Below are 26,021 nucleotides of genomic sequence, written 5' to 3' on the forward strand. Positions count from 1 at the left end.
GCATTGTACGAGTCCTCTTCCTCTTTGGCTAATTTCTTTGGCATATTCAAGTTCTAGAATTGCGAATAATAATAATTTAGAAAATCAAAAAAAAAAAAAAAAGTAAAATCGTCGTTATCAGATGTAAACATGTAGGCCAAGCGCTTAACACGCAGTCCTCCTTAAATTCAGTGAGCGGATTCCCCTGGTATGAAATCTAAATATAAATAGCAAGAAGAATTGAATAAATGCCTTTGCACATGAAAAGTTAAAAAGAAAGAAAGAAACAACGTAAAGGCACAAATATGCATTGATTTTAAAGTTTTTACGCGGGTTTCAGAGTTACAAAGAAATGCCTTTTTCAATGGATGGAAATTGAAAAGGCATTCATTGCAACGTCGAAACTCGTATATCAGTTTCCTGGTAAAAATTTTTCAGTTTCGCCGCTTTATTTTTCTTTAAGCTAGGAAAAAGTTTAGTTCTTTTAAATAAATAACATGTTTAAAAGAAATTCTGCGGGAGGGGGTCGCCAAAATTGCACATCACATCACAAATATTGCGTCCTAAGACTCCCTTTTTAAAATATTCGGCATTGACCTGATCTGTATTAAAAAAAAAAAAAAATGCGGCGAAACTTTTGCTGTGTGTATTAAAATGCAATAAATACAATGCATGTTCTGGAATTAATAGATATTAAAATAGTTTAATCATTTATTATATTAGTCAACTTATATTTTTTTTTCTACCTACAAATCCTACATACACATTATTACACGAGTTCCTAACACAGCATTTTACAAGCCAATACAGAATGTTTAGGTTTTACAATAGATTTATTTCAAACAAATCTATGAAGGTTCTTCTACCTTTATATGAAAGTTTGGTCAAGTCCTCCTTTGGAGTATGCTGTTCAGTTTTGGGTTTTGTTTTGGTTTCCTTATCTGAAGAAAGGTATTTTTTTCTTGGAAAAGGTTAAAAGAAGGGCTCCTAGGCTAGTAAGGAGAGTTTCAGATTTAGATGCCAGACTTGAAAATCTTAATATGTATAGCCTGAAGCTAAAGGCGCCCATATAGGGGAATAAGTGGGGGCTCGAGCCTTCCTTAGAAATGAGAACTTTTTTGCTTTTAGTGCTTTTTTTCTTTACAAAAATGTATAAAAATTTCATTTCTAGCCATTAATGAATACGTTATTAAAAATGTCAAATTGTAATATCGCTGATCTGTACCGAAATCAGTTTCCATGGGGAAAATATTCTGCTAAACCACGGGTAAATTTTTGAGCCCCCCCCCCTTGAAAATTTTGCATATGGATGCCCTTGCCTGAAGCAAAGGAGAGTCAGAGGGGACATGATTCAGTTTAAATTTATCAATATGAAAGATGTTAATGGTTAAATTTATGCACAGAAAGCAGGAAGAAGGGTCATTGTCTTTAGCTATTCAAATCTCAGGCTAATCTGGAAATTAAGAAAAATTATTACTTTAGGAGGGTTGTGGACTAGAGGCATGCAAGGGGGGTGGGACATCTGTTGGCCTGAGCCTGAAGGGGCAGCGAGATTTTCAATAAAAGGGATGAAATCTATGTAGGACATAAGGGTAAACAACCTGGCGAGGAGCCCGTAAAAGTGATTTGTGGCAGGCTCCAAAATTTCTGTGCACACCCTCTGGTTTGTGAATTTGGAACAGCTTACCGGAAGAGGCCAATATGAGTAAGGGAAAGGATAGCTTTATGGGGGGCCATTGATCCTTATTGGAGGACTAATAAACTGACTCGGACCAGCCTTGCTTGGCCCAGAGCCTGTTGCTGGACGTCACATTTGTATTTGTAAATGGAGGAAAGATTGAAACTTCTTGTTTCAATTACAACGCGAATGATTACTGAAACACATTTTTACTGTACGAATGTTGCATTTTTGTCTATAATTTTTTGTGAGTTACAAATTTAGGTTTAGGGCTTTTGTTTACTGTGCCTGAATGTTTATTCATTATTCAATTCCAATGAGCAGGAAAAAATGCATTCCATTTGTAGACTAGAAATTAAAATGTTCTCATGCACTTTAAAAGAGATATACATAAAGAAAAGAACAGGTCTTTCATTCTGAAAATTCTACAATATGTCCATATCTGTATTGTTTATGTTGTGAGAAAGTGTTTGAGTGGGAACAGAAAAGAAGATAAAAATCAAGAGTAATAAAGGCTTGAAAAATAAGTTATTTTACTCTAGATGAGGTGTTTTTGAAATCAAATAACTAAAAAACCAAAAAATATAATTAATATTTTAAAAATGAATGAATGATAAAATTACAAAAATATATCAAAAGGTGAATTTTATTAAACATAAAAACAAAATACAAATTCATAAAATATTGCTCCATTTGTATGCTGCATATTACAAAAAAAAAAAAAAAAGAAAAAAGATTTAATACAATACACATAAAAGTTATACTCGTACATTTTAAGTAGAAATAAAATGAGAAACACCGATTGAATATTTTACCCTAATCAAGCATTTTCTTTTCAATGAATTCTACGCACACAACTAATCATAAGTAATTTCTTTTCTTAAAATAATTTTATTCAGAAAAATAACATTTCAAAGCAGTTTTTATATGATTTCCTTTGTGAGTTCCTTTTTGAAGTTGGTTAACAAAATGGTTTTTATCAGTACAGTAAAACCTGTCTACAACGATACTGTTGGGACCTAAAAAAATATTGTAATAGACAGGTTATGGTTATAGACATGCTGACATTTTGAGGGGCCAAAAAAAAAAAAAAATTGTTATAGACGGGTTATCTTTATAGACAGTATCGTTATACACAGGTTTCACTGCATGAACTCTGTGAATGCATACTTTCATTCACAAGTACATAATACTAAATATTTCACAACACAATAAGCAAAAATGCAAAAGTAACTATCTAAATGAATGAGGATTCAGCTAATTTTAATGTTCTTGAATAGAACAGAAGATGGAGCAAAGAGTTAGAGTGAGATTGCACTTATAGCTTTAACAAATGCTTAACTGTTTAAATCAAATCACAAGTCAAAAAACATATTTTTAAAAAATTCATTTATGCTTTCAGAGTTAGTTTTAGTAAATATACTGAATAAAACTTAGCTCAATGAATTGAAATAAATAACACAAAGAAGTTCCAATTACATATATATATATATATATATATATATATATATATATATATATATATATATATATATATATATATATATATATATATATATATATATATATATGCATATTGAAAGGAAATCAAGTAACAACTTATGTTTAAAAATGTAAATGAGATTATCCTCTTGTTTCTTTAATACACATCAAGGACGGATCCAGAAATTGTTCAAGCTAGGGGCACCTTTTTTATCCAACACATCGGTTCACGAACCCTAGGGGTTTGTGAGAGTTAAAATGGAGGTTCGCAAAAATAGTATTGTAACGGTGGGATTTTAACATGCTTGCTGTTTGAGATGACATCTTTGGTTCAAGCGTTTTTAATTTATCGTTTATACACTTGTTTCTTACTCCATCCAGCCTTCGACAAAAGATTTTAAGTTATCAAAGATCAACAAGTTGTAATAGCCTGCCTTCGTATTGGTCATACATAATTTATTCATAGAGATTTGTTTTAGACATCTCTTGTGTCAGAGTAAGACTTTAAACAGGCCTGGACCTGAGCACGAAAAAAAAAAAAAAAAAAAACTATCACTAAGACTTATTAACGCTGCAAATACATACTGCTGGCCTCTCGAGAGGGGACCTACAGATTTGCTTGCAAGGTAAGGGGGGGGGGGAGGGGGGGCAAAATTAATAGATCCCTGCCTGACTTTAAATTTTATTACCCTTTTCCGTACAATTTCCATGTGAAAAATGATAAATATATACAGAAGCAAATTTAATGCTGAAGTTAATATGAGAGTAAAACTGGCAGATATTTTAGCCAAACTTTAGTCTTATTTTTTCCATATCCATCCCGTTAAGCATATTTGCAAATCTAACTGGATCTCGAGAAAGACTAATTAAGGGTTTTGTTCTTTGTTGAATTTCTTTAAAATTAATTTTCTGGATATTATTTTAGTTTATAGAAATCTTATACATATAAAATCTGAGTATCTATCTATCTATCTATCTATGTCCAAGCTTCTTCTCCCGAACGACAGTGAACTGACCATCGAACCAGGTATCGATGGATTCGTCATCTTCCCGTCTTCATGTTTGGCTATTTAACATAATCCTCCGATAATAATTAGCGGAGATATCAATTAAAAACTATTAATTATGACTCTTAGATTTCAAAATCAAATCCCTATTTTTCGAAGGCTTTCCTCCATTCAAATTATTATTCAGTGCTTCATCTCAACTTTCCATAACAATGCTTTTATTAAAATGTATAGCGGGTGAAGAAAATCATTGAGATGAAAGATCTGTTGCCATTTTTTTTTCTCGAATATGAACAGGTAAAATTCTTGTTTTTATTTTGAGGCTTTTCCTGTAATCAGGGGATTTAAAATGTTTACTTTTTGGGGTTTTCCGCAATCTGCCGCAAAATTTCAGTGACTTTTTTTTTTTTTGGTTCAAGCCTGATTGTTAAATACGCATCACATGACATAACTTTCATTTTCGAGGAGGACCGTGCACGTCGTAAAGTAAATGAGTGATTTACAAGTTATTTGAGTTCTTTGAGGGTTTCTACCTGGAAAACGGATTGATGTAATTCTTGTACGACCATGTGGATAGAATCCATCCAAATATTTATCTGAGTGGTATGTTGCATTAATAAACACCCGGGCAACGCCGGGTAGTAGACTATTTTATGTAAAAAGCGGATTGTTATTGTGCATAAATATTTCCGATATAGTCTATCAGATGTAATTCAGTTTAACGTGAGTAAACATTATAGTTGATAATGCTTATATTTTCCCCTTTTGTGCTGACTGAAAATGTACTCATAACTTGTATCATTGATAACGATTATTAACGTTGATGAGGTGTTTTGGCAAAAATATGTTTTACTGGTGTTTTGCAAACCTTGCTTTACGCGCATTTATTTATTCCTTAACGCGTTAGAAACTAGTGTCAGTGTACTACAAAAGCATCAACTGGACTGCTCTTACATTTTTTAGGTAGCCCGTGCAACGCCGGGCACGCAGCTAGTATGTTTTTATATTTTGCAATTATGTTTTTGTTCCTGTTATGAACTATTAAGCAATCTTACTAAAAAAAATCTCCCAAATTTATTGTGAGTGGGATTCTGTTTTTTATAAAAAATTTATTACCTGTTACTTACTACACAAGGGGTTCGCCAACTTCTTTCGGATTTTGCGAGGGATTCGCAAGGGAAAAAGGGTTTGGAACCGCTGATCTAACACAACTAAAATATAGGGATTTATCCGAGCAGGTCCCTGAACCTATTCTTTTTCCATTGGAAGAGGTAAAATTACGTTTAAAACTTCAACTTCATAGTAATTCTGTGAAGTGTTTCGAAACCCCTTTTCCTAACATGATCAAAAGTCTTTTAAAGTTGCCCCTTTTTGAAATTTCAGTTTTGAAAAATTACCAGAGGAAAGTCACTGAACCCATTGCTCCCCTTAATAACACCACCTGAGATATCTACAACAGTGTCTTTAAGACTTAAATTTTTCAAAATGCCCGGGGAAGGCCTTTAAACTCTTTCTCCTAACATCATCAAAGATCGTCTGCAATTGCCTTTTTGAAACCTCAATTCTAAAAAGTTTCCGGGTGGAAGATTCAAAAATAATTCCACAATTTCGTCAAAGTTGGCCTACACTCGCGTTCAGAACTTCAATTTGGAAAAATTGCCGGTGCAGGATCCCTCAAGAGGGGGAGGGGAGGTTGCCCCCCCCCCCCCTTGTATCCGTCCTTGATACACACACATGCATACATATTTATACATTAGGTCTACAAAGTTTTGTTCATCAAGATGGAGAAAACAATATTGTTTTAAAAATAACATTTTACACTATGTACTGCACAATATAATTGTCATCATTGCTTATGACTTTTTAGGAGAACAACAGTAATTTGTGTATCCTATTTCTGAAAAATGCTTCCCCGTTGGAGATGAAGAACTCATTGAACTATTTTCCTGCCAAAAAACAAAAAGAGAGGAAGAAGTGAAAATCAGAGAGTTGGGAGTAAAATACATGAGAAAGAAATTCAAAGCTGAATCTTTGGGGGATTGCCCCAATGGCATGCAAACTAAAATGTCTTGATGCAGTATGAGTTGCTTCCTGCTGAACATTGCCGGTCTCCATGGGTGAAAGTTTGGTGATGTGTTCAAGACGGAAAATATTTTCGGACCCCCAACCTCCCTCCCCCCATGCGTGCTTAAGGAAAAATTTGTGTGTGTAAATGTTGTAGATTTTAACAATGCCAGTTTTGGAATCTGTGTTTGACTTGAATTTTAAGTCTTTAAATTGTAATATTTAAGCTTTTTGATATCGTAATTCAAAAGACCTAAAAACCTCCAATAACGGGGGGTCTGGGGGCACTACCTCCAGAAATTGTTTTAAATTGAAGTCCAAAAAACGCAATGGTAGGCTATTTTGGTAAAGTTCAGGGAAAGGAGGAGTTTAAGGACTCTTACATCAATTATTTCAAACTGATAGTTTCAAAATCAATATTGGGTGACCATCAAAAATATTAAAGAAAGAGGGGGGGGGGGGGCGCTCTGGGATCTCCCCGAAATTGAAGCTTTAAAAACGAAATTGTACTCCATCTTTCATAACGTTTATACGCTTTTTCAATGCATTATCGAAGGGATAGGGTTCAGGAACTCTCCTTCGGCAATATTTCGAAATTAAAGTTCCGAAAACGCAATTTTAGACGATGTTGGATAATGTTAGGGGTAAAAGCGTTTGCAGCTCCCCCCATCAGTTTTTTGCCGATCGTAAATATTTTTATTGCAGCAATGAAATCGCTTGGGACATAAGACTTTCACTTTTGCAACATAAATCAGTTCTAATCGGAAAGTCTACCCAAGGTAGTGCCAACAAACCAGAAAAGAAGGAAAGGTAGGGGAAGGGTAAAAAGAATTCTATTATAAGATAGCAGGTGGTGAAATTATACCAATGAAAAAACCGCTTCAGTGAAGTAGATATATTTTTTAAACGAGGTACACTTTTCAATGTTCATTAATTAAAAACAGAAATCACGGAACTGGCTCCTTACTTCAGGCAGGGCCCCCGAATCACATCCCTCTTAAGACACTCAAATATAGCCGAAAGTGGTGTTTTAAGTATTATAGCATCAAAAAATTTTCGGAAGAGAATTCCCAAACCCCTTCCTCTGAGTTCACCACAAATGTCCTAAATTTGAATTTTTAAGGCATCAGTTTCTAAATGTTTTTCTTGGAATAGTATCCCCCTTACTTATAAACGTGACTTATGACTGCCTAAAAGTTTTAATAATTTAATTTCGGAAACTTTTTGAAAGAAGCTTTCTACATCCTTCTCCCTTAAGTCATCCAAAGATAGCCCAAAACAGAGCTCTAAAATATCAGAAACGGAAATAATTCGGGCTGGGCGGCGGAACATCCCCCCTCTCATTGTGTTTGCTAAAGGCTGGGTAAGTTTGTGTTTAAGATTTATTTTTCTATTGAAAGAGCAACTCCCCTTCCCACATTGCCAAAGACAACCCAAAGTCTTAAGACTTCAATTTCGATATTTTATATACTGGAGCTCTTGAGTAGCCCTCCCCCCTCACCTCTCAGATTGTCCAAGATATAAACATTTTTAAGACCTCAGTACCGTGGGTTAATTTGCGGACTTACCCTCTTTGCAAGAACAACGTTTTTTTCGCTAACTCGTGCAGATGTTATTTTTCTCGTTTCCTCTCCCCGCCCCATATTTCCAGCGAGTGTTAGATTGAATGACATTGGACTTTACTGATTCCTCAAGTCTTTTCCAAAAATGCAGGAACGGTTTCCCATCGGTGTTTCAAACCAGCTTCAAATCCCCCCCCCCCCCCCGATTCTTTTCAAAATTCTAATTTTTATTAAAATCTTAAAAATCTCTCATAGTTCCCGTTTTACCTGGTATGTGGACGCCCTTTGCTGTGGCGCAAACATTTCATCTCGTCAGCAACCACTCTCAATCGGTGATTCAGATTCAATTGTAAATGACATTTAAAAGAGCACATAATTTTCATTTATGCGTGTAAAGTTTGCAAAGAAAAACCGCAAATGAAAAAAAAAAGAAGAGATGATCGAAAATAGCAAGAGAAAAGGCTAAATTTACAATTAAAGTCAATTATTTTGAAAAAATCAAGGAGAATAGCGAACAACTCCGCGGTCTGCAATGGAGTAAGTTGGAAATAACAGAGCTATACCTAAAAAAAGTAAAACGTCGTGAGTCTAAAAGCCACTCCTCCAAAAGCACGTTGCAAACAAAACAAATCCATGGCGGAAAATCGACAGAATGTAAATGTAAAATTCGTGGTTATATAACGGTCCAGTAATTAAAGCATATTTTTCAAACACTCGATTTTTTTTCTTTTTTAAGTAAAAACTGAAAGAAAGCCATCGAATTTCTTTCCGTCTCGAAAGTTTTGTCCAAGACGGAAATCCGTCCTGAGACGGAAGGTCTTGCACCCATGCCGGTCTCTTATCATACTCTCCGGACTTTGTACTATCAGATTTTCACTTATTTCTCTTTTTTGCAAAATGTTTTTTTTTTTTTGGGGGGGGGGGAATATCAAAACAGCACTGCGAAACAGACACAGACTGAAATTATCGGTAGACCTAAAATGTTCCTTCTTAACAGAACAAGCAAACCCACAAACTTTCTTTGTAAATTACTAAAATATTTTCATACATGCAACCACATTCTAATATTTTCCTGATAATATTTGAATATGTTTGTGAAGTATAATTTTCAAATTTTTGGATGACTTGGTTCCATAGAAAAAATACCTTTACCAAGCAGTGGTAAGGTCAGAAATACAGCCAGAGGATGAATTTAGGGTCTGACTTTCGTACTCAAAACTAGCTGCTCATACTCAAATATATTTCAATTAATACTCAAATATATTTCATTCAAAGCAGGGTTCGATTCCAAATGAAAGAAAAAAGCCATTAGCCCAGAACTTATTTTCACACTTGGAAGTGCAAATAGCCTGAATTTCTGTGCAATGTGTAAAAATTCACACAATAATAGAAATGAGTGCAAGAGCTTAGCTTACTTCAGCTCCTGTACAAATTAATCCCAGCTTTAAAGTAAAAACAGCAAATAGATCTTAGGCAATTTTTCAGCTATATTTTACTGCAAGACAAATGTTTCACATTAATGTAAAAAAAAAAAATATATATGAATAAGATAATATAATTTTTATATAACTTTGTTTATAAACTCTAATCATATTCATAATACCAACTTGAGAAGGTACTGCGTAAAAACTTACAGTATGCAATACTAATATGTTCCACAGCTATTGAAGTAGAAAGTTCAATAAGCTGTATATTTAAATCAAAAGATTAAGAAAAATTTTATAAATACAGTGAAACTTCTTTGAGGGACCACCTCTATATAGCAACCAGCTCGAATAATGACCAATTTTCTCAGACACCGATTTTCTTCTATGTCTACTCAATGTTAAAAATCATCCGGGAAAGACTATCAAAAACCTCTACTAATGACCAGAAAAATGGAAAAGTCAGCACCAAAAAGTGAAGGAATTTTCGGTAAGAGAAAACCAAAACAGACATAACGAAAGGAAAGCAATAAAACATTTTAGTCTGGGCAACATCTGTTTTTTTTTGCTTACAAAAGAGGAAATAAATTAGAATAAGGGGGTAAAATTTTTCTAGGCTTTTTAAATGGATTCCTTTCATGACCCTATGTTTAGAATCTCAAAAATGTTACAAAAGGAAAAAAAAAAAAATGGTCGTTTACTATACCATTGGGAAGTTAAGGTGCCACTTGTATATCTTGTGGAAGGCCATGCGCGTTTTGTCTTTGAGGTAGGTTGACAAAAAAAAAAGTATTTATTCAAAAGGTTGTTCTCAGAATTAAGGTGCTACTTATGAATAGAACAGGGGCATTCTGAGTTCATTTTATGGGTCAGAATATATATTTAGCTCATTTTAAACAGGTGATAAATAAATAGATTCAGATCACACTAATGATAACTATGCTAATAATATTTTTTGCAGCTAAAAGCTGAAAAATAAACACAAGTTGGTTCAGAAAACACAAAGAATCTCTGAAGCAGACAAACCTCTTCTCACATTTCAAAGCGAATTAATTCCCAAATGGAAAAATAATGTAAGAAAAATATTTAAGAGAATTTTTTTTTTCTGTTTAAATTTGTCCTTATCAAAATGTTCTTTATATACTATAAGCAGAATAAAAATGATTTCTGCTGGTGAAATATTGTTTCTTGCATTTTTAAAAACGACCAAACTCCATTAACGACCATTTTTTTCTAGAAGGGAGAGTGGTCACTGAAGAGAAGTTTCACTGATAAATTAAAATGATTATACATACATTATTTAAGAACACATAAACAAAGTTCCCCTACAGAAAAATTCTAGTTGTTTCCTATGAATATCATATCATCAAAAGAGTACACTTCTTGATTGAAGCAGATGCATTAATGAATCAAATATACAGATTAATATTTTGGCACTATATGAGAAATAACATTAACATACAAACTGAAATAATTCAATTAAATACTTTGAAATGGCAAAAACACTTATAAAGTGAAAAAGAAAAACAGACAAAATCATTCGGCATGTTTGTGTAAAAGTAACATTTTCAATGAAGTCTATAAATGAAGGTGAACACTAAGTCAGATTGTACTTTAAAACTGAACTACATATTTTATTTTATATGTATAATTTTAAATTGACATTACCTTTTTTAAATTAAAACCATTAATTTATTAAGATCAATGATTCAGCATCTACATGTGCTAAGTGGATGATAAATTAGAAACTAGACACACAGAAACAGTACTAATGTCATTTACAAAAAAATAAAAAGAAAAAGTGCAGAAAAACTTCAATTTAACGATTTCCACAGTTTAATGATATATTTCACTGCTCCGGGTTTAACTGCATTGAATGTTTATGCTCCTCTATTTAACAATAACATTTTTCAGTCCCTTATATGGTATTTATATAAAGACAAAAAAAAAAAAAAAAAAAAAAAAATCAACTATCAATCTTTTATTTAAAAAGTTATCACGAAACATAAATTTCATTAAAAAAAGATAATTATAAACATCAAAATGAGAACATTGGAAACAGAGGAGGGGGGGGGGGACACAAAGTTACTAATTATGAAAATATGTGCAACATTTGATATGTTTTACTTTCTTAAGTAGAAAAAGTAGTGGTAGACATTTTTACAAGAAACTGTTTTCAAAACAGCTTTTTTCTTGGTTAAACACCTTCTATAAACTCAGAAATATTAAACGACGCTTGCATAATTACAAAAGCTTTGAAAAGAGTGGATCATAAAAGGTAAAATTCAAAATGATCATTTTTTTTCAGAAAAAATAATAACTCCATTACATTTTTAAATTATCATTTATGATAAATTTTAGAAAAGTGAAAAATTTTATACAAAAAACTAAAAGATGTAAAACTATAACAATGAACTCGTTATGATTATTAATTCATCTACTAATTTAAAAAAATTATGAGCTCATTCAAATATTCAATATCATAAATAGAAATATTGAAAATTCTATTCAAAAAATCACCTTTATCGTATACAAATCAATATTGCTTTCGTTGCAGACACCTATCTAAACATAAAGCCAAATATTTATAAAATATATTTGATAGTTAAACACTATCAATAAAGCAAATAAATTTGATCTTAAAAATGTTTTCAACAAAATGTGAAGCAATATTTTAAATAGAAATGTAATTTTATTTCTATAATTCGTGATAATTCATCCAAAAAATATATGTTGCTGCTATTCTTTATAGAAGTAGGTTCAGTTTTTTTTTAATATATAGTCAATTTAAAGGTTTGTAACATTAAATTCAAAATTAAAAAAACATTCTTATATTTCCCCAATAATAAAGAAGAACTTATGCTTAAGGTTTCAGTTTTTAAAAGATTGAATTTATATTGCAAATAAATAAGGACTACCATTTATTACCAATACAAAAGATATAAAAGTCGTAAAATCTATTTATCAGCTCATCAGCATATGATTTTTTTAGCATGTGAAATGTGCAATACACTGCTTTTTATACCTATAGATTACATTTATTCACAGGTTTATCACTTGGAGGTTATGATTATAATGGCTATAATTTACAGGCTATAAAAAGCGTAATTGTATGAAATTCTTTTCTTTTAAAACAATAAAATTTAAATATTCATACATAAACATTCTCTAATGACAAAGCTTTTGAACATAGGCAACACAAAATAGAGCTTCAAAAAATAGCAAAAACTCAAGACTACTATAAAAACAAAGAATAACCAGACAATAACATAAGAATGATCCAAAAATTAAAAACTTGCTTTTTTCCAAGACATACACATTTCTTGCAAGAAAACAAGATTTTCAGATAACAAACGATTTATAGTATATTTTGTTCTTAAATCTCGACGTTGGTTATTGTAGCTGAGCAACTAAATTATATAATGCTGCACTAATTTTAAAGAAAATCAAAACTTTCTTCACAACCTTTTTATATGTACAATAGAAAAATTAAGCTCCCAATAAGACAATATCATAAACTCCACAAAAGAAGTCAAAAACATAAGATAATATCTAAGTGATAAATGGAATATAAGAAGAAAATCTTGCGTGAAAGACATCATACAATGATGCATAGTGAAAATGCAATTCATTTGGACGGATAAGTTTATATTCATACTGTTTGACCACGGATTGTATGGAAAGGCAAACATCCGGTTTACCAGCCGGAAATGGAAGCATCTATTAGTTTTTAGGGATGTCAGCTTTTGCAGATGTATGTTATCCTCTAAATTAAGCAGAGTTTAATTCAATTGAGCACATCAAATTTTTACTTTTCCCTCTCATTCAGATAGATTTGTCTTAACTGGACATTTGCCAATTCCATACAATCCATGGCTGGACTGTATCAATTTACAACATTAAGCTTCTATATGCTTTTCAGACCACAATCATGATATTTGGCATGTAGGCGAGATGGTCCTAAAGTGTCTTTTATGCCGTTTGAAGCCAAAATTCAAAATTCGTTCACATTTTGCATCATATTTGTCTTTTTCTGACAAAGATTTTGCATATTAAAGAGTAAGTTAACACCCTTAAGCCAGGTCTAACGCAGAACTGCATGCAATATTCTGAAAGCCCGGTTATGACATCAAGAAGCTGCAGTTTGGTCATTGCTATAGACTCATCGATCCGAAGTAGTCAATAACCAAACTAGAGACAGGTGCCATCTTACCAAAGCTGAGGGTGCCAAAAAACTGGTAGTTAAAATAAATACTGCTTTTGTGCATATTTTCCCACAGAACAGCTTTGATGAATGAATGGAAAAACTCTTCTCAATGCATCAATAGAAAGTTCAAGCATTTATTAAAATGTTGCGGCAGCAAGAATCATATGTATACAAAAAAAAAAAAAAAAAAAAAAAAAATTGCATACTTATTGCATACTTTGTTTCTGGAGTCACAATGATTTTGAGATTAAAATGCATGAAACAATTTTTGTAATTTTTGCACTTTAATAAAATTGATTTTATGATTTTTTTTTTCTTAACTGAGATAAATATTTCTATATCTTGCTCTTTTTAGTTTCATCAAAAACTAATGTGAGTGAAAGATGAAAACTCATGACGATTTTAACTATAAATACAATTTCTAGTGTATTTTAGCATAGATTCATAAGTATTACAAGAAAAATACTCTTAACATAACAACTTCAAGCAATAATATAATGAAACCAAAATAGGGTGTAAATATTTTACTTTATAATTAGTTATATTTTTACCAAGAACAAGAGCAGAAAAATATATTTACTCTAGAAAATTGCACAGAAACTAAAGTAAAAATTAGTTTAAGAAATAAGTCCTAACATGAATTTGTTGGTGTGAATGCACAAAGTTATATTTAGAAATGAAATGCAAGTTTCTCAAAAACACTAATCTGATCAAATATAACTAATCTGGTATGGTGCATCCAACAAAAGCATATTTGACTTTAGCATGGTGTGATATGCCCAAAAAAATAAACTAAAAGAAATATAATTACAGTATTATTGTTTTTGAGGAACGGTTATGCATATTTATATATTGATCTGAATTTGCAATTGGGGATTTAATCTGAATGCTGCAGTTCGACAGCAATTCACTGCATTACTACATATGTGACTAAAAATTAGATGAAATAACACTTAAGTTTTACATTTTGACTCAACTATTTTCTACACAGCAGCTTTTGGATGCATAATAATAGAAAATAAAAAACTTATTCAAATCAATTACCATATTTTCCTGTTTATATAATCTGCAGATTATCTGTTAAAAAGTGTAAAGTTAATGGAGTGCGGAGAGAGAGAGAGATTATCTGTGATTTTTTTTTCAACAACAACGCATTGAACCTCAATACTTACAGTAGGATTCACCGAGAGACTTTTACTAGTGCCTGTATGTTGTTTATTTTACATAGCTTGAATGTCTTTCTCTGCCTATAGGTTGTTTTTTTACATAGCTTGAATGTTCCTCAAACGCGATTCAAGCTATGTAAAATAAACAACATACAGCTACGGACAAAGCCTTTATTTGCACAAGATTAGATTGTTAGCTCCTTTGTCTTGACTCTTTTAATTAAGGTACTGTAATCAAGATTTCAAGAAGAAATTGTTATTCTTTTGATTAAACCATAAAAATTATTACCTCTTCACGTTTTTAATTTAGTTGCTAAAATTGTATGTTAATCAAAATTTCATTTTTTTTTACATCGTATATTATCCACAGATTATACAAATTTTTTTTCTTCAGTTCGATTAAAGGATCTGCGGATTATATACTGCTCCCATAATTTATGCAGGAAAATACAGTACCTAATTTTGATGTAGGTATTTTCTAAAGCTAGGGTGAAATGAATATTTATTCCTTCAACAAAAAGGCTTAGTCGTAATATACAACTTTGTCTTCATACAGTTAAAGCACTACTGATTTTAAACCAAAGTTTTTGTTATATAAATCATTATTTTCAGTTAATATTGGCCGGAACAAAAATGCAATAACTTTTACTCACTGAAATGATTAACCGACATGATGTAATGGACAATAAATAAACAAGTTAAAACAGCATAATATTTCTATAAAAGATTTTCTCTTTTCTTATAAAAAATAACGGTCATAAAAGGCACAGATTGTTAAAATACATTTTTTTCATTCCTGAACATGAATGATGAAGTCCCAGGTATCCTTCCATTTCAATTGTAAAACTTGCTCAGCTGATAAAGGTGTGGTACCATAGGATAGTACTTGGAAAACATTAAAAGTATATAGTACCGCAAAAAACCATAAAGCTATAGAAGTTAAGAATATGTATTTACATACCCGCCGAAGTTGATCATTACTGATTTTGCTATGGGGAAGAAAAAAAGCATGAAATTAGGCATAAAAATTTATGCAGAATAAAATTGAAAAATTCTTCGTGCACTATGAAACTGCGATACTTTATTGAAACAAAAGAAAAGAAACACTATAATATCTGAACTATTAATGAAAAACAAAATTCCGTCTTGATCTGCATATTACAGCAATAAATCTTTTATTGAAACAAAATCAACAAAAAATAACAAAAACTAAATAATGCATATCATTTACTAAATTAAATGTTCACCAGCAACTAAAAATAATGCCAATAGAAGTAAATTCATTAAATAAATATCTAGGACAATCCAGAAAGTACCTCTTGATTATTATTATCATACATTTTTAATGATATACTTCCAAATTGAAATAATTCCAGTTCAGGAGATTTTTACTATAGACTTTTTTTTTTTAAATTTGCACAGTAACATATTTTTTTCTATTATTTGTAATTGCTACGCTGGGTTCTTACAAAACTCCAATTAGCTTGCTAAGCATTATTAATTAATAGTTATTTAGAAATTATGAAGCAGTAAGTTCGACTCATGATTCTGAATATCCTTTGTGTAAGTTTATTTACAATCGCATGGCCAGCATCAAAAATAATATACAAAATACGGTCACAGTTTATGTTAATTCTGAATTATCAATTATGGTTACACACACACACACACACACACACGCGCGCGCGCACACACACACACACACACACACACACACGCGCGCGCGCACACACACACACACACACACACACACACACACACACACACACACACACACACACACACACACACACACACACACACACACACACACACACACACACACACACACACACACACACACATAAATACACTAGAGGACCCGACAGACGTTGTTCTGTTCAACATTTCTAAATTGAAAAGTTATAAAATTTCAATAAACTATCAATTTTTTTGAACCGTTCTGTAGAAAAAAAAGTAAGTAAAAAGAAAATGTTTTAACCTGCTTGGTGTCAGAATTCGTATATTTATTACAACTTGATTTATCTAATGCCAACTGAGCAGTTGTTTTATTAACTATCTTTTCTCCCGTACTTGATGGTTTGTTCCTTCAGTCATACTCAAAGGATAAAAAGCGTCCTGGGATATTAAGTGTAAAAAACGAACTACCCATTTAAAACAAATGGGAAATCCTGCTGCAACATTCCCCATATGAAAAAGAATAAAACAATCGAATGGACATCGTTTTAAAAAAAGATGAAAGTAAAAACAAGTTTTCTGAATAAGCGAAAATCACTCCTCCCCTCCCCCACCCTCCCGATGTAAAAAACAAACACATTCTTCTACTAAAATGACTAAAAACTCTTCAAAAACGAAAAAAAAAAAATCTTTGCAATTTGAAATATTTTGCCAAATAAACAAAAAATACATTAAATTACATTAACAGTAGTTTTAAAATGTAAACAAATGATCACACAACTCTATTGTTTACAGCCAAAGTCGCCAAGTCACTACGTTACTGTAATCCAGCCGATCAGTGAGCGAAGCCAACTCCGACAGATTAGCGGTCTGATCTTTTGAACGAAAACTTTTAAAACTTCATATATTGCCTAATTTGTTCTTTCCACCAAAGATAAAGATCTTCCACTGCACTGATCTTTTGTGTACGGAACAACCCTGTTATAATTTATCTGGACGAAAATAAAATTTGTTTCGTCTTTTAAGTCCATCATCTTTTCCTTTAATAATGTACTGATTAGTTTGATAATCCTTAAAGTATTCTTGACATTGATGCCAAAAATCAGATGGATTTGAGTCAAGAAACAAATGCTGCTAGGTACGGTACTTTCTGATCATTTGGTTAGGAAAATCTAAAGCACCGATCCAGTCACATGGTTCAACTATGACAGAACACACGTTTTGCGTGAACTTTCCAGTACTTTACTTCAAAATATATGACGGGACATAAAATCGTAACTTTCAAGAAACGAAGGCTTCACTCTCTCTCTCTACGTTTTATGTAATCTCAATTGACATATCACAGTAGAAAATTTCATTTCAAAAAGCACAGCTAGCTTTCTTATTGTCCTTTGGCAATGGGTTAAATATTTATTTCAATTCTCGCTCAACAATAGGTTAAAATAAATATTAACCATTTGGGAGATATAACCATCCAATGTTTAAATTAATTAACAAAAACGTTTCCGATTCCATCCATTGCGCTTCGAAACCATGCTTGCCACAACTTAATTACACACAACAGGGGCCAATCCAGGATATTTTTCTCGCTACCTATTTTTGTGAAAGTATTGCATCATTCTATTTTTGTGAAAGTTTTTTTTTTTTTTTTTTTTTATCAGCATTGTTTTTGTGAACTTTTAGAGGCATTCTAATTTTTGTAAAAGAGAAGTAGAACAAGTGAAATTTTAGTTTGAAAAGTGTAAATGTCATCTAGTATTATTTTTAGCAGGTTTTGTTTTTTGGGGAGGGGGAGGGGGGAGCTAAAAACCTAAGAAGCACCAAAAATACCATCGTAATTTCAGCTTAATGGGCTATGTACTGTGTACAATATCGGAAATTATGAGAAAAACGGTTCCCCAAAACATGTTAAAAGATTGTGATAATATTGCATAAATACACTTTGGCGAGAAACAGCTAAAAATTAGTTAAAATACCACAAAAAAGTTGCTTTTTAAGCGATTTTTCATATAAACCTGCTTAGAATTTTATGTTATAAGTAAATTTTGTTTTAAACAGAGAAACAAATTTTATATTTTAAAATGCGAGTTTTTGTGAAATTTTCGATGTTTTTGTGAAGCTACCTGATTTTATTACTTGATTTTTGTGAAAGTACCTATTTCAAAACAAGATTTTTGTGAAGGTACCGAAAAACGGTAGCAAAATCAGCCTATATTGGGCCCTGCACAAAAAATTTGATCAAAATCGGTCCAGCCGTTTAAAAGCCTGTTGGGGAATGTGTCTTTACCTTAAGTTCATAGAACTAAATAAAAGGTTTACAGAACCCCAACATCAAAAAGCCGCGCAGTCTGCCAGTAAGAAATAAAACATACTCAAAATAATTTAAATAAATAACATTTATTCAAAAATATCACAGTATACAACAGGAAAAATGTTTAGTTAAATACCAAAATTAATTTAGATTGTAAACCCCCCAATTATCACAGAAATTTCAAAGTTAAATTGTTAAACAAACATATTTAGAAAAACGCGAAATATTTTAGAAAAATTGTAAAATGTCACCTTCCTGCGCTAGATGCGCATGTTTACATTGCTGAAGAATTTTGAGCAAAGCGTAACAGAACTGTAGATTCATCAAACTGTTCCATCATTCACCGGCCGATAGGCTTGCTTGGTTCGAGAAGAACTTTCTCATATACCGGAACACCAAATTGTGCACACACTGGAATATCACCGGAAACTTCTGGAAATTTTGTTGGAACAACCAGGAAATCCAATCAGGAACGTCACTCTGTAGGACATCGATGATTTCAAACTGAAGACAGTTCCATTCAACCATAGGAGCACCGGTAAGTCGATCCAGGTACAGGCCAAGTTTAAGAATTAGGCCTAGTTGCAATGAGCTACATCTTTTGGTAATCTACTGTAAACACCTTCAGCAATGGTGACATTTCACTCCACCAAAAGGAGTAATTTAAAACATTTTAAATAACAATTAACACTGAGTAAAACTTATTTCAAACCTTGCTTGAATTCAAAAACGATGCTTCAAGAACGGCTCGAGCATGCCGCAATTTCCATCAACGACAACCAAGCACGGTTGCCAAACCGTTAAAGACCAATCCCTGATTGATCAACAAAAGTGGCAAGATGCCAATGGGGAGTAAACACAAGTAATCAAGCGAGAACTGAAAAATATTTCTAACAATCTATTTATACGTTCCATGACCGCGATACGTCATCCCATGACACACCCTACTTTGCATAGGAGATATACATCTCAACTATTTCTGATTGAGTGATTTAACAATCTTTCTATTCGTTCTTTCGGCTCAAAGTAGCCAAAAACATCTCAACCATCGGGTGTTACGTCACAGGATGATTCCGACGTTGCACGATCATGCCCGAATCAATTTCAGTTATCCGCCGCTGGGACACAGGACGCGGAGTGGCAAAAGCATATCGGAGGCAAGTTTCAAAAAAATACTTTAACATTTGTAATTAAATTAAAAGCGCTCCAAGATACTGAATAAAGGCTTTTAAGCCCAACAAAGCCTTATGGTGACAAACGTCCGCACAGATTTTTATATATTAAGATATATATATATATATACTAGAGGATCCGACAGATATTGTTTTGTTCAAATTTTGTAAATTGAAAAGTTAAAAAATTATCAAGTGTTTGAATCCTTTTGTTGAAAAAAATAAGTAAAAAGAAAATGTTTTAAGCTGCTTGATGTCAGAATGCGTATATTTATTACAACTTGATCTTATTAATGCCCACTGAGCAATTGTTTTATTAACTATTTTTTTCTCCTGTACTTGATGGCTTGTTCCTTCAGCCATACTCAAAGGATAAAAAGTGTCCTCAGATATTAAGTGTGAAAAACTAACTACCCCTCTACAACAAACAGGAAATCCCGCTGCAGCATCCCCCATATGAAAAAGAATAAAACAATCGAAAGGATATCGTTTAAAAAAATGATAAAGGTAAAAACAGTTTTTTGAATAAGCGAAAATCATTCATCCCCTTCCCCCCGATACAAAAAATAAACACATTCTTCAACTAAAATAACTAAAAACTCTTTAAAAACGAAAAGCAATTCTTTGCAATTTGAAATATTTCGCCAAATAAACAAAAATACAATAAATTACATTAACAGTAGCTTTAAAATGTAAAGAAATGATCACACAACTCTATTGTTTATAGCCAAAGTCGCCAAGCCACTACGTTACTGTAATCCAGCCGATCAAGGAGCGAAGCCAACTCCGACCGATTAGCAGTCTGATCTTTTGAATGAAAACTTTTAAAACTTCATATAATGTCTAATTTGTTCTTTCCACCAAAGATAAATACCATTCCACTGCACTGATCTATTGTGTACAGAACTACCCTGTTGTAATTGATCTGGACGAAAATAAATTTTTTTTTGTCTTTAAATTACATCATCTTTTCCTTAAATAATGTGCTGATTACATGAAATACACCACCAGCTCAGTCATTTCCAGCCGAGGACTGCAGTTTCGTGCTTATTAGCACTCATCAGCCCGGCATAGGAAAGTGACCGAGCTGGAGATGGAAAACTTCTTAAGGAAGCCAAGAGTGCCAAACAAACTGGTAGCTAATATAGAATTAGCACAGACCACACAAGTGACTGAAGCAATGGTTCGGTTCAACTCGAAGATTGAAGGCAAGGCATGGTATATTCAGTAAATTACCGCCCATTAGCCAGGGCTAAAGCAGAAATACATGAAATACACCACCAGCTCAGTAATTTTCAGCCGAGGACTGCAGTTTTGTGCCTATAGCACTCAACATACCATGCCTTGCCTTCAATCTTCGAGTTGAACCCAACCATTGCTTCGGTCACTCGTCTGGTCTCTGCTAATTCTATATTAGCTACCAGTTTGTTTGGGACTCTTGGCTTCCTTAAGAGGTTTTCCATCTCCAGCTCAGTCAATTTCCTATGCCGGGCTGTTGAGTGCTAATAAGCACAAAACTGCAGTCCTTGGCTGGAAATGAATGAGCTGGCAGTGTATTTCATGTATTTCTGCTTTAGCCCTGGCTAATGGGTTGTAATTTACTAATGTACTGGTTAGTTAGATAATCCTTAAAGTATTCTTGACATTGATGCCAAAACTTCATTTCAGCCGAGAAACAAATATTGCTAGGTACGGTACTTCTGATCATTTGGTTAGGAAAACCTAAAGCACAGATGCGGTCACATGGTGAAACTACGACGACAGAACACGTTTTGCGTGAACCTTCCAGTACTTTACTTTAAAATATATCATGGAACCTAAAATTGTTGCTTTCATGAAATGAAGGCTTCACTCTCTCCCTACTTTTTATCTATTCTCAATTGACATATCACAGTAGGTAAATTTCATTACAAAAAGCAGAGCTGGCTTTCTTATTGTCCTTTAGCAACAGGTTAAATATTTATTTTAGTTCTCACTCAACAATAGGTTAAAATAAATATTAATCATTTGGGAGATATAACCATCCAATGTTTTAATTAATTAATTAATTAACAAAAACGTTTCCGATTCAATCCATTGCGCATCAAAACCATGCTTGCCACAACTTAATTACAACAAAAAATTTGATCAAAATCGGTCCAGCCGTTTAAAAGCTTTATAGTGACAAACGTTCACACAGAAGATTCTTATATGTTAAGATATATGAAAAGTATACAAGCCAAATAACAAATTTTAAATAATTTATACGAAAAATAATGATGAGAAAAAGGAAAATACAAGCAGCACTTTAATAGAAAAGACAAAGGATGAATCCAGAGCTCATCAGCCATGGAGGATTCAAGAAATATGGTCAAAAGACCCAAACAAATTTTAACTACAAACTAAAAGAGAGTGTTTAAGCTCCAGTGTATTCAATACAGAGTAACATTGGGTTAAACGCACAACATGTTAAACTATAAACAATAAACAAGAACTTAAACCTAAAATTACAAGAAGGTCTTACCTTTGTCTTTTCCTATTAATTTGCTGCTTGTATTTTTCTTTTTCTCATCACTATTTCTCGTATAAATTGTTTAAAACTTGTTATTTGGCTTGTATACTTTTCATATTTACTTGGCTTTTTAGTTTTGCTGCGTTGTGCATCTATAGGCTTTTGGTGTGGTCTTTTCAATATTTTGCACTTTTATTATATATATATATATATATATATATATATATATAAAATAATAATAAAAGTGAAAAATATTGAAAAGACCACACCAAGAGCCCATAGATGCGCAACGCAGCAAAACTAAAAAGCCAAGTAAATATAAAATTAAGCAAACAGAATTACAAATATTAAACAAATTATAAATACCAAATGATGATAAAAAGGAAAAATGCAAACAGCTATTAAGTAGGAATAGAAAAAGAGTGAATCCAGAGCTCATCAGCCGTGGAGGATTCATTAATTATGGTCAAAAGACCAAAATTTTAACTATAAACTAGAAGAGAATGCTTAAGCTCCAGTACATGTAATATAGAGTAACAATGGGCAAACGCACCACTTGCTAAGCTAAAAACAATAAACTAGAGCTCAAACCTAAAACTAAAAGCAGGGGGTTTTGCCTCGACTAATTAGGAAAACAAGTTCCGATAATTAGCCTTCCACGGGACAGTACCTGCCAATAACAAAATTGTCTTACCTTGAAATCAGCGTAAACATATCCAGTCCGTTGTTCAGCCTGATAAAAAAGCCTATCCATTCATCATCAAAACATTAAAAATATAAAAAACATGTCCGGAAAACAGTCCAAAGACGTACCAGGTCGCCTGTTTCGCACGTGTAAAACTTATCCACTACAGTGATTCATAAAAAAATGGTTTGTCACGGTTGTATCATACATTTACACAGTTAAACAGTTAGCCTTCGATGAACATTTCGCTTCTTTTGAAACTGTTTAACTGTGTAAATGTATGATACAACCGTGACAAACCATTTTTTTATGAATCACTGTAGTGGATAAGTTTTACACGTGCGAAACAGGAGACCTGGTACGTCTTTGGACTGTTTTCCGGACAAGTTTTTTATATTTTTAATGTTTTGATGACGAATGGATAGGCTTTTTTATCAGGCTGAACAACGCACTGGATATGTTTACGCAGATTTCAAGGTAAGACAATTTTGTTATTGGCAGGTACTGTCCCGTGGAAGGCTAATTATCGGAACTTGTTTTCCTAATTAGTCGAGGCGAAACCCCCTGCTTTTAGTTTTAGGTTTGAGCTCTAGTTTATTGTTTTTAGCTTAGCAAGTTGTGCGTTTGCCCATTGTTACTCTATATTACATGTACTGGAGCTTAAGCATTCTCTTCTAGTTTATAGTTAAAATTTTGGTCTTTTGACCATAATTAATGAATCCTCCACGGCTGATGAGCTCTGGATTCACTCTTTTTCTATTCCTACTTAATAGCTGTTTGCATTTTTCCTTTTTATCATCATTTGGTATTTATAATTTGTTTAATATTTGTAATTCTGTTTGCTTAATTTTATATATATATATATATATTACAGTAATTTTCTTTATTATGCTACCCACATTTAGAATACTGTTTTACATTGAACTGTAACAGACTTTGGTGACTCAAGTTGCACCTTCATATTCAAGGGCACCCATATGGTGGGGAGGGGGGTAAGTGGGACTCAGGCCTCCCGTAGAATTTAGAACTTCCTTGTTTTTAGTACTTTTTTTGTTGCAAAAATGTAAAAACATTTTTTCTCCAGAGGTTAATGAATAAGTTATTAAAAATATCAAATTTAATAACTCGAATCTGCACTGAAATCAGTTTCCATAGGGAAACTATCCTGCAAAATCAAGGGGAAAATATCTGACCCCCCTTACAATTTTGCATATGGGTGCCCTTGTTCATATTATATCTAATAGTTTCACCATGGTTCATAGCAGGTCCAAATCTATAAGTTTTGGGCTCCCCTGCAACAAAATCAGTATGGCCCATCCCCACCAGCCAGTAGCGTATATTTGCAACGTTAATAAGTCTTAGTGCTAGTTTTTTCAATTTCTTAAACTGTTGAGCTCCTTAAGGGCATGCCCCCCCCCAACCCGCACTGCAGAATAAGCACATCTGTGCCTAGTTAATTGACAATTTTAATTTCAATTATTTTTTGTATGTACATTAAAGTTTTACTAGTCTTTTAATTAATTCCTTACTGTGGTGCCTTTGGATTTAGATTCAACATAAAATGCTGATTTGAACAATCTCTCACTTTTCTTTCAATCAAATATTATTTTTACTGCTCTCCTCTCACAAATTAGAACTTTTCTCTTATTTCAAAAAAATTATGCTAAACAAAACACTAAAATACTAAACCTTTTCAAAAAGCAATTGTCAAAAAAAAAAAGAAATGTGGCAACAACTGTTGTTACCAAAGCATTGCTGTGATTTACAGAAAATAAACACTAAAACAGTTTAAAAATTCATTAGAAAGATCTTTTGCTGATAAAAAATAAATATGTGTTTTGGTTAACCAGAAATCAATATATTTCTTGTAAATATTTCCAATGCATGTAAAGTAATTATTTCGTAAAAAGTATGATTTACTAATGAATTTATGAAACGAAATAATTAACAAAAAAACAAACATGTATTTAAAATGTAAACAAGATATTACTAGTAAATTATGGACATTTTTCTACAGTTAACTTTATTTTTCATCATGAGGTATAAAACAACAGTGTTAAAACACTGATTCCAAATTGATATTTGTTAGAAATCAAGAGTAATTGCCATAGAAAAGAGAAAAGCAGTGTGTGTGGCAGAGAAGCAGACAAGCTTCTAATCAGAATAATACCTACATGTGAGAGATGTGAGTGGAATCTCAATGAATTGCACTAACTCCTCCAACCCTGACACTATACATCAATTATAGTGAGTATTTTACAAGAAAAGAGAAAAATCTCTTTACATTAAAATCTTTTTTGACAGTGAGAAAGGGACTTTTTTAATCTCAAAATGCATGTATGCAATATATTCTTCTGATTTTCTGTTTTACTAAAGTCAACCTCAGCATTACAAAACAGGAAAGTAAACAGTAACATACGTACCATATCATAAATGCAATATGCTCAATAAGCATGACTAACAGAAGAATTTTGAATAAATAAGCTGGCAAGTAATGATGCAAAAATAAAGTTCGATCAACAAAAAAGTAAGGCAGGAAATGAAGCAAATAACCAATGAAGCATACTTTTCCAGCAGTACAAAACTTCTCCCATGCATCTAAAAATATACAATATTGAAACTGATTGTAAACAGGAGTATACACAAATATAATTACAACTTAAATTGTAAATATAGAAGAATGGAAAGAATTAGCATACCCTGCGGAACATCATTAAAACATCTACGTCTTCTTAGCATGTATAAAATAAAAATAACAAAGTAAAACATCATTCCACATGTTGCAGTATACCAAGTGACATAATTACCTAATAAATGGATTTGTGCCTGAAAGAAAACTTCCTGTTAATGAGGTTGATAAAATGTACAAAACTAATATCATAAATTATAACCACATATGAGGTAGTGAGAAGCAAAGGGATGTAAATGGTAAAATTAAAAATTTGGAGATAACCAGTACACATGGTAAGTGAACCTCTCCTCTGTCTTGGGGCAAGATATAGTACTAGTAGCCCTGGTAGATGCAGCTGTACAGCATGATTTAGAAATAAAATTCAATGAAAGGCTACCTAGGATGTTATATTTTAACACGCTTTACTCAAAACTTGAAAATGTCC

The 26,021-nt window shown here is 32.5% G+C and overlaps 1 protein-coding gene across 1 annotated transcript in view; it reads right to left on the minus strand.

Moving 5' to 3' along the window:
• Nucleotides 1-15,359: 15,359 nt before the first annotated feature.
• The window catches only part of LOC129223093 (protein O-mannosyltransferase 1-like), a 69,716-nt gene continuing 59,054 nt past the window's right edge, over nucleotides 15,360-26,021 (minus strand). Inside the window, exons 18-20 of the mRNA XM_054857660.1 lie at nucleotides 25,605-25,731; nucleotides 25,329-25,503; nucleotides 15,360-15,558 (exon numbers count right to left, since the gene is read on the minus strand). Of these exons, the coding sequence (XP_054713635.1) occupies nucleotides 15,360-15,558; nucleotides 25,329-25,503; nucleotides 25,605-25,731 (501 nt within the window). The remainder of the gene's footprint in view (nucleotides 15,559-25,328; nucleotides 25,504-25,604; nucleotides 25,732-26,021) is intronic.

Source organism: Uloborus diversus, chromosome 5 (genome assembly GCF_026930045.1).
Source record: "Uloborus diversus isolate 005 chromosome 5, Udiv.v.3.1, whole genome shotgun sequence".
Lineage (NCBI taxonomy): Eukaryota > Metazoa > Arthropoda > Arachnida > Araneae > Uloboridae > Uloborus > Uloborus diversus.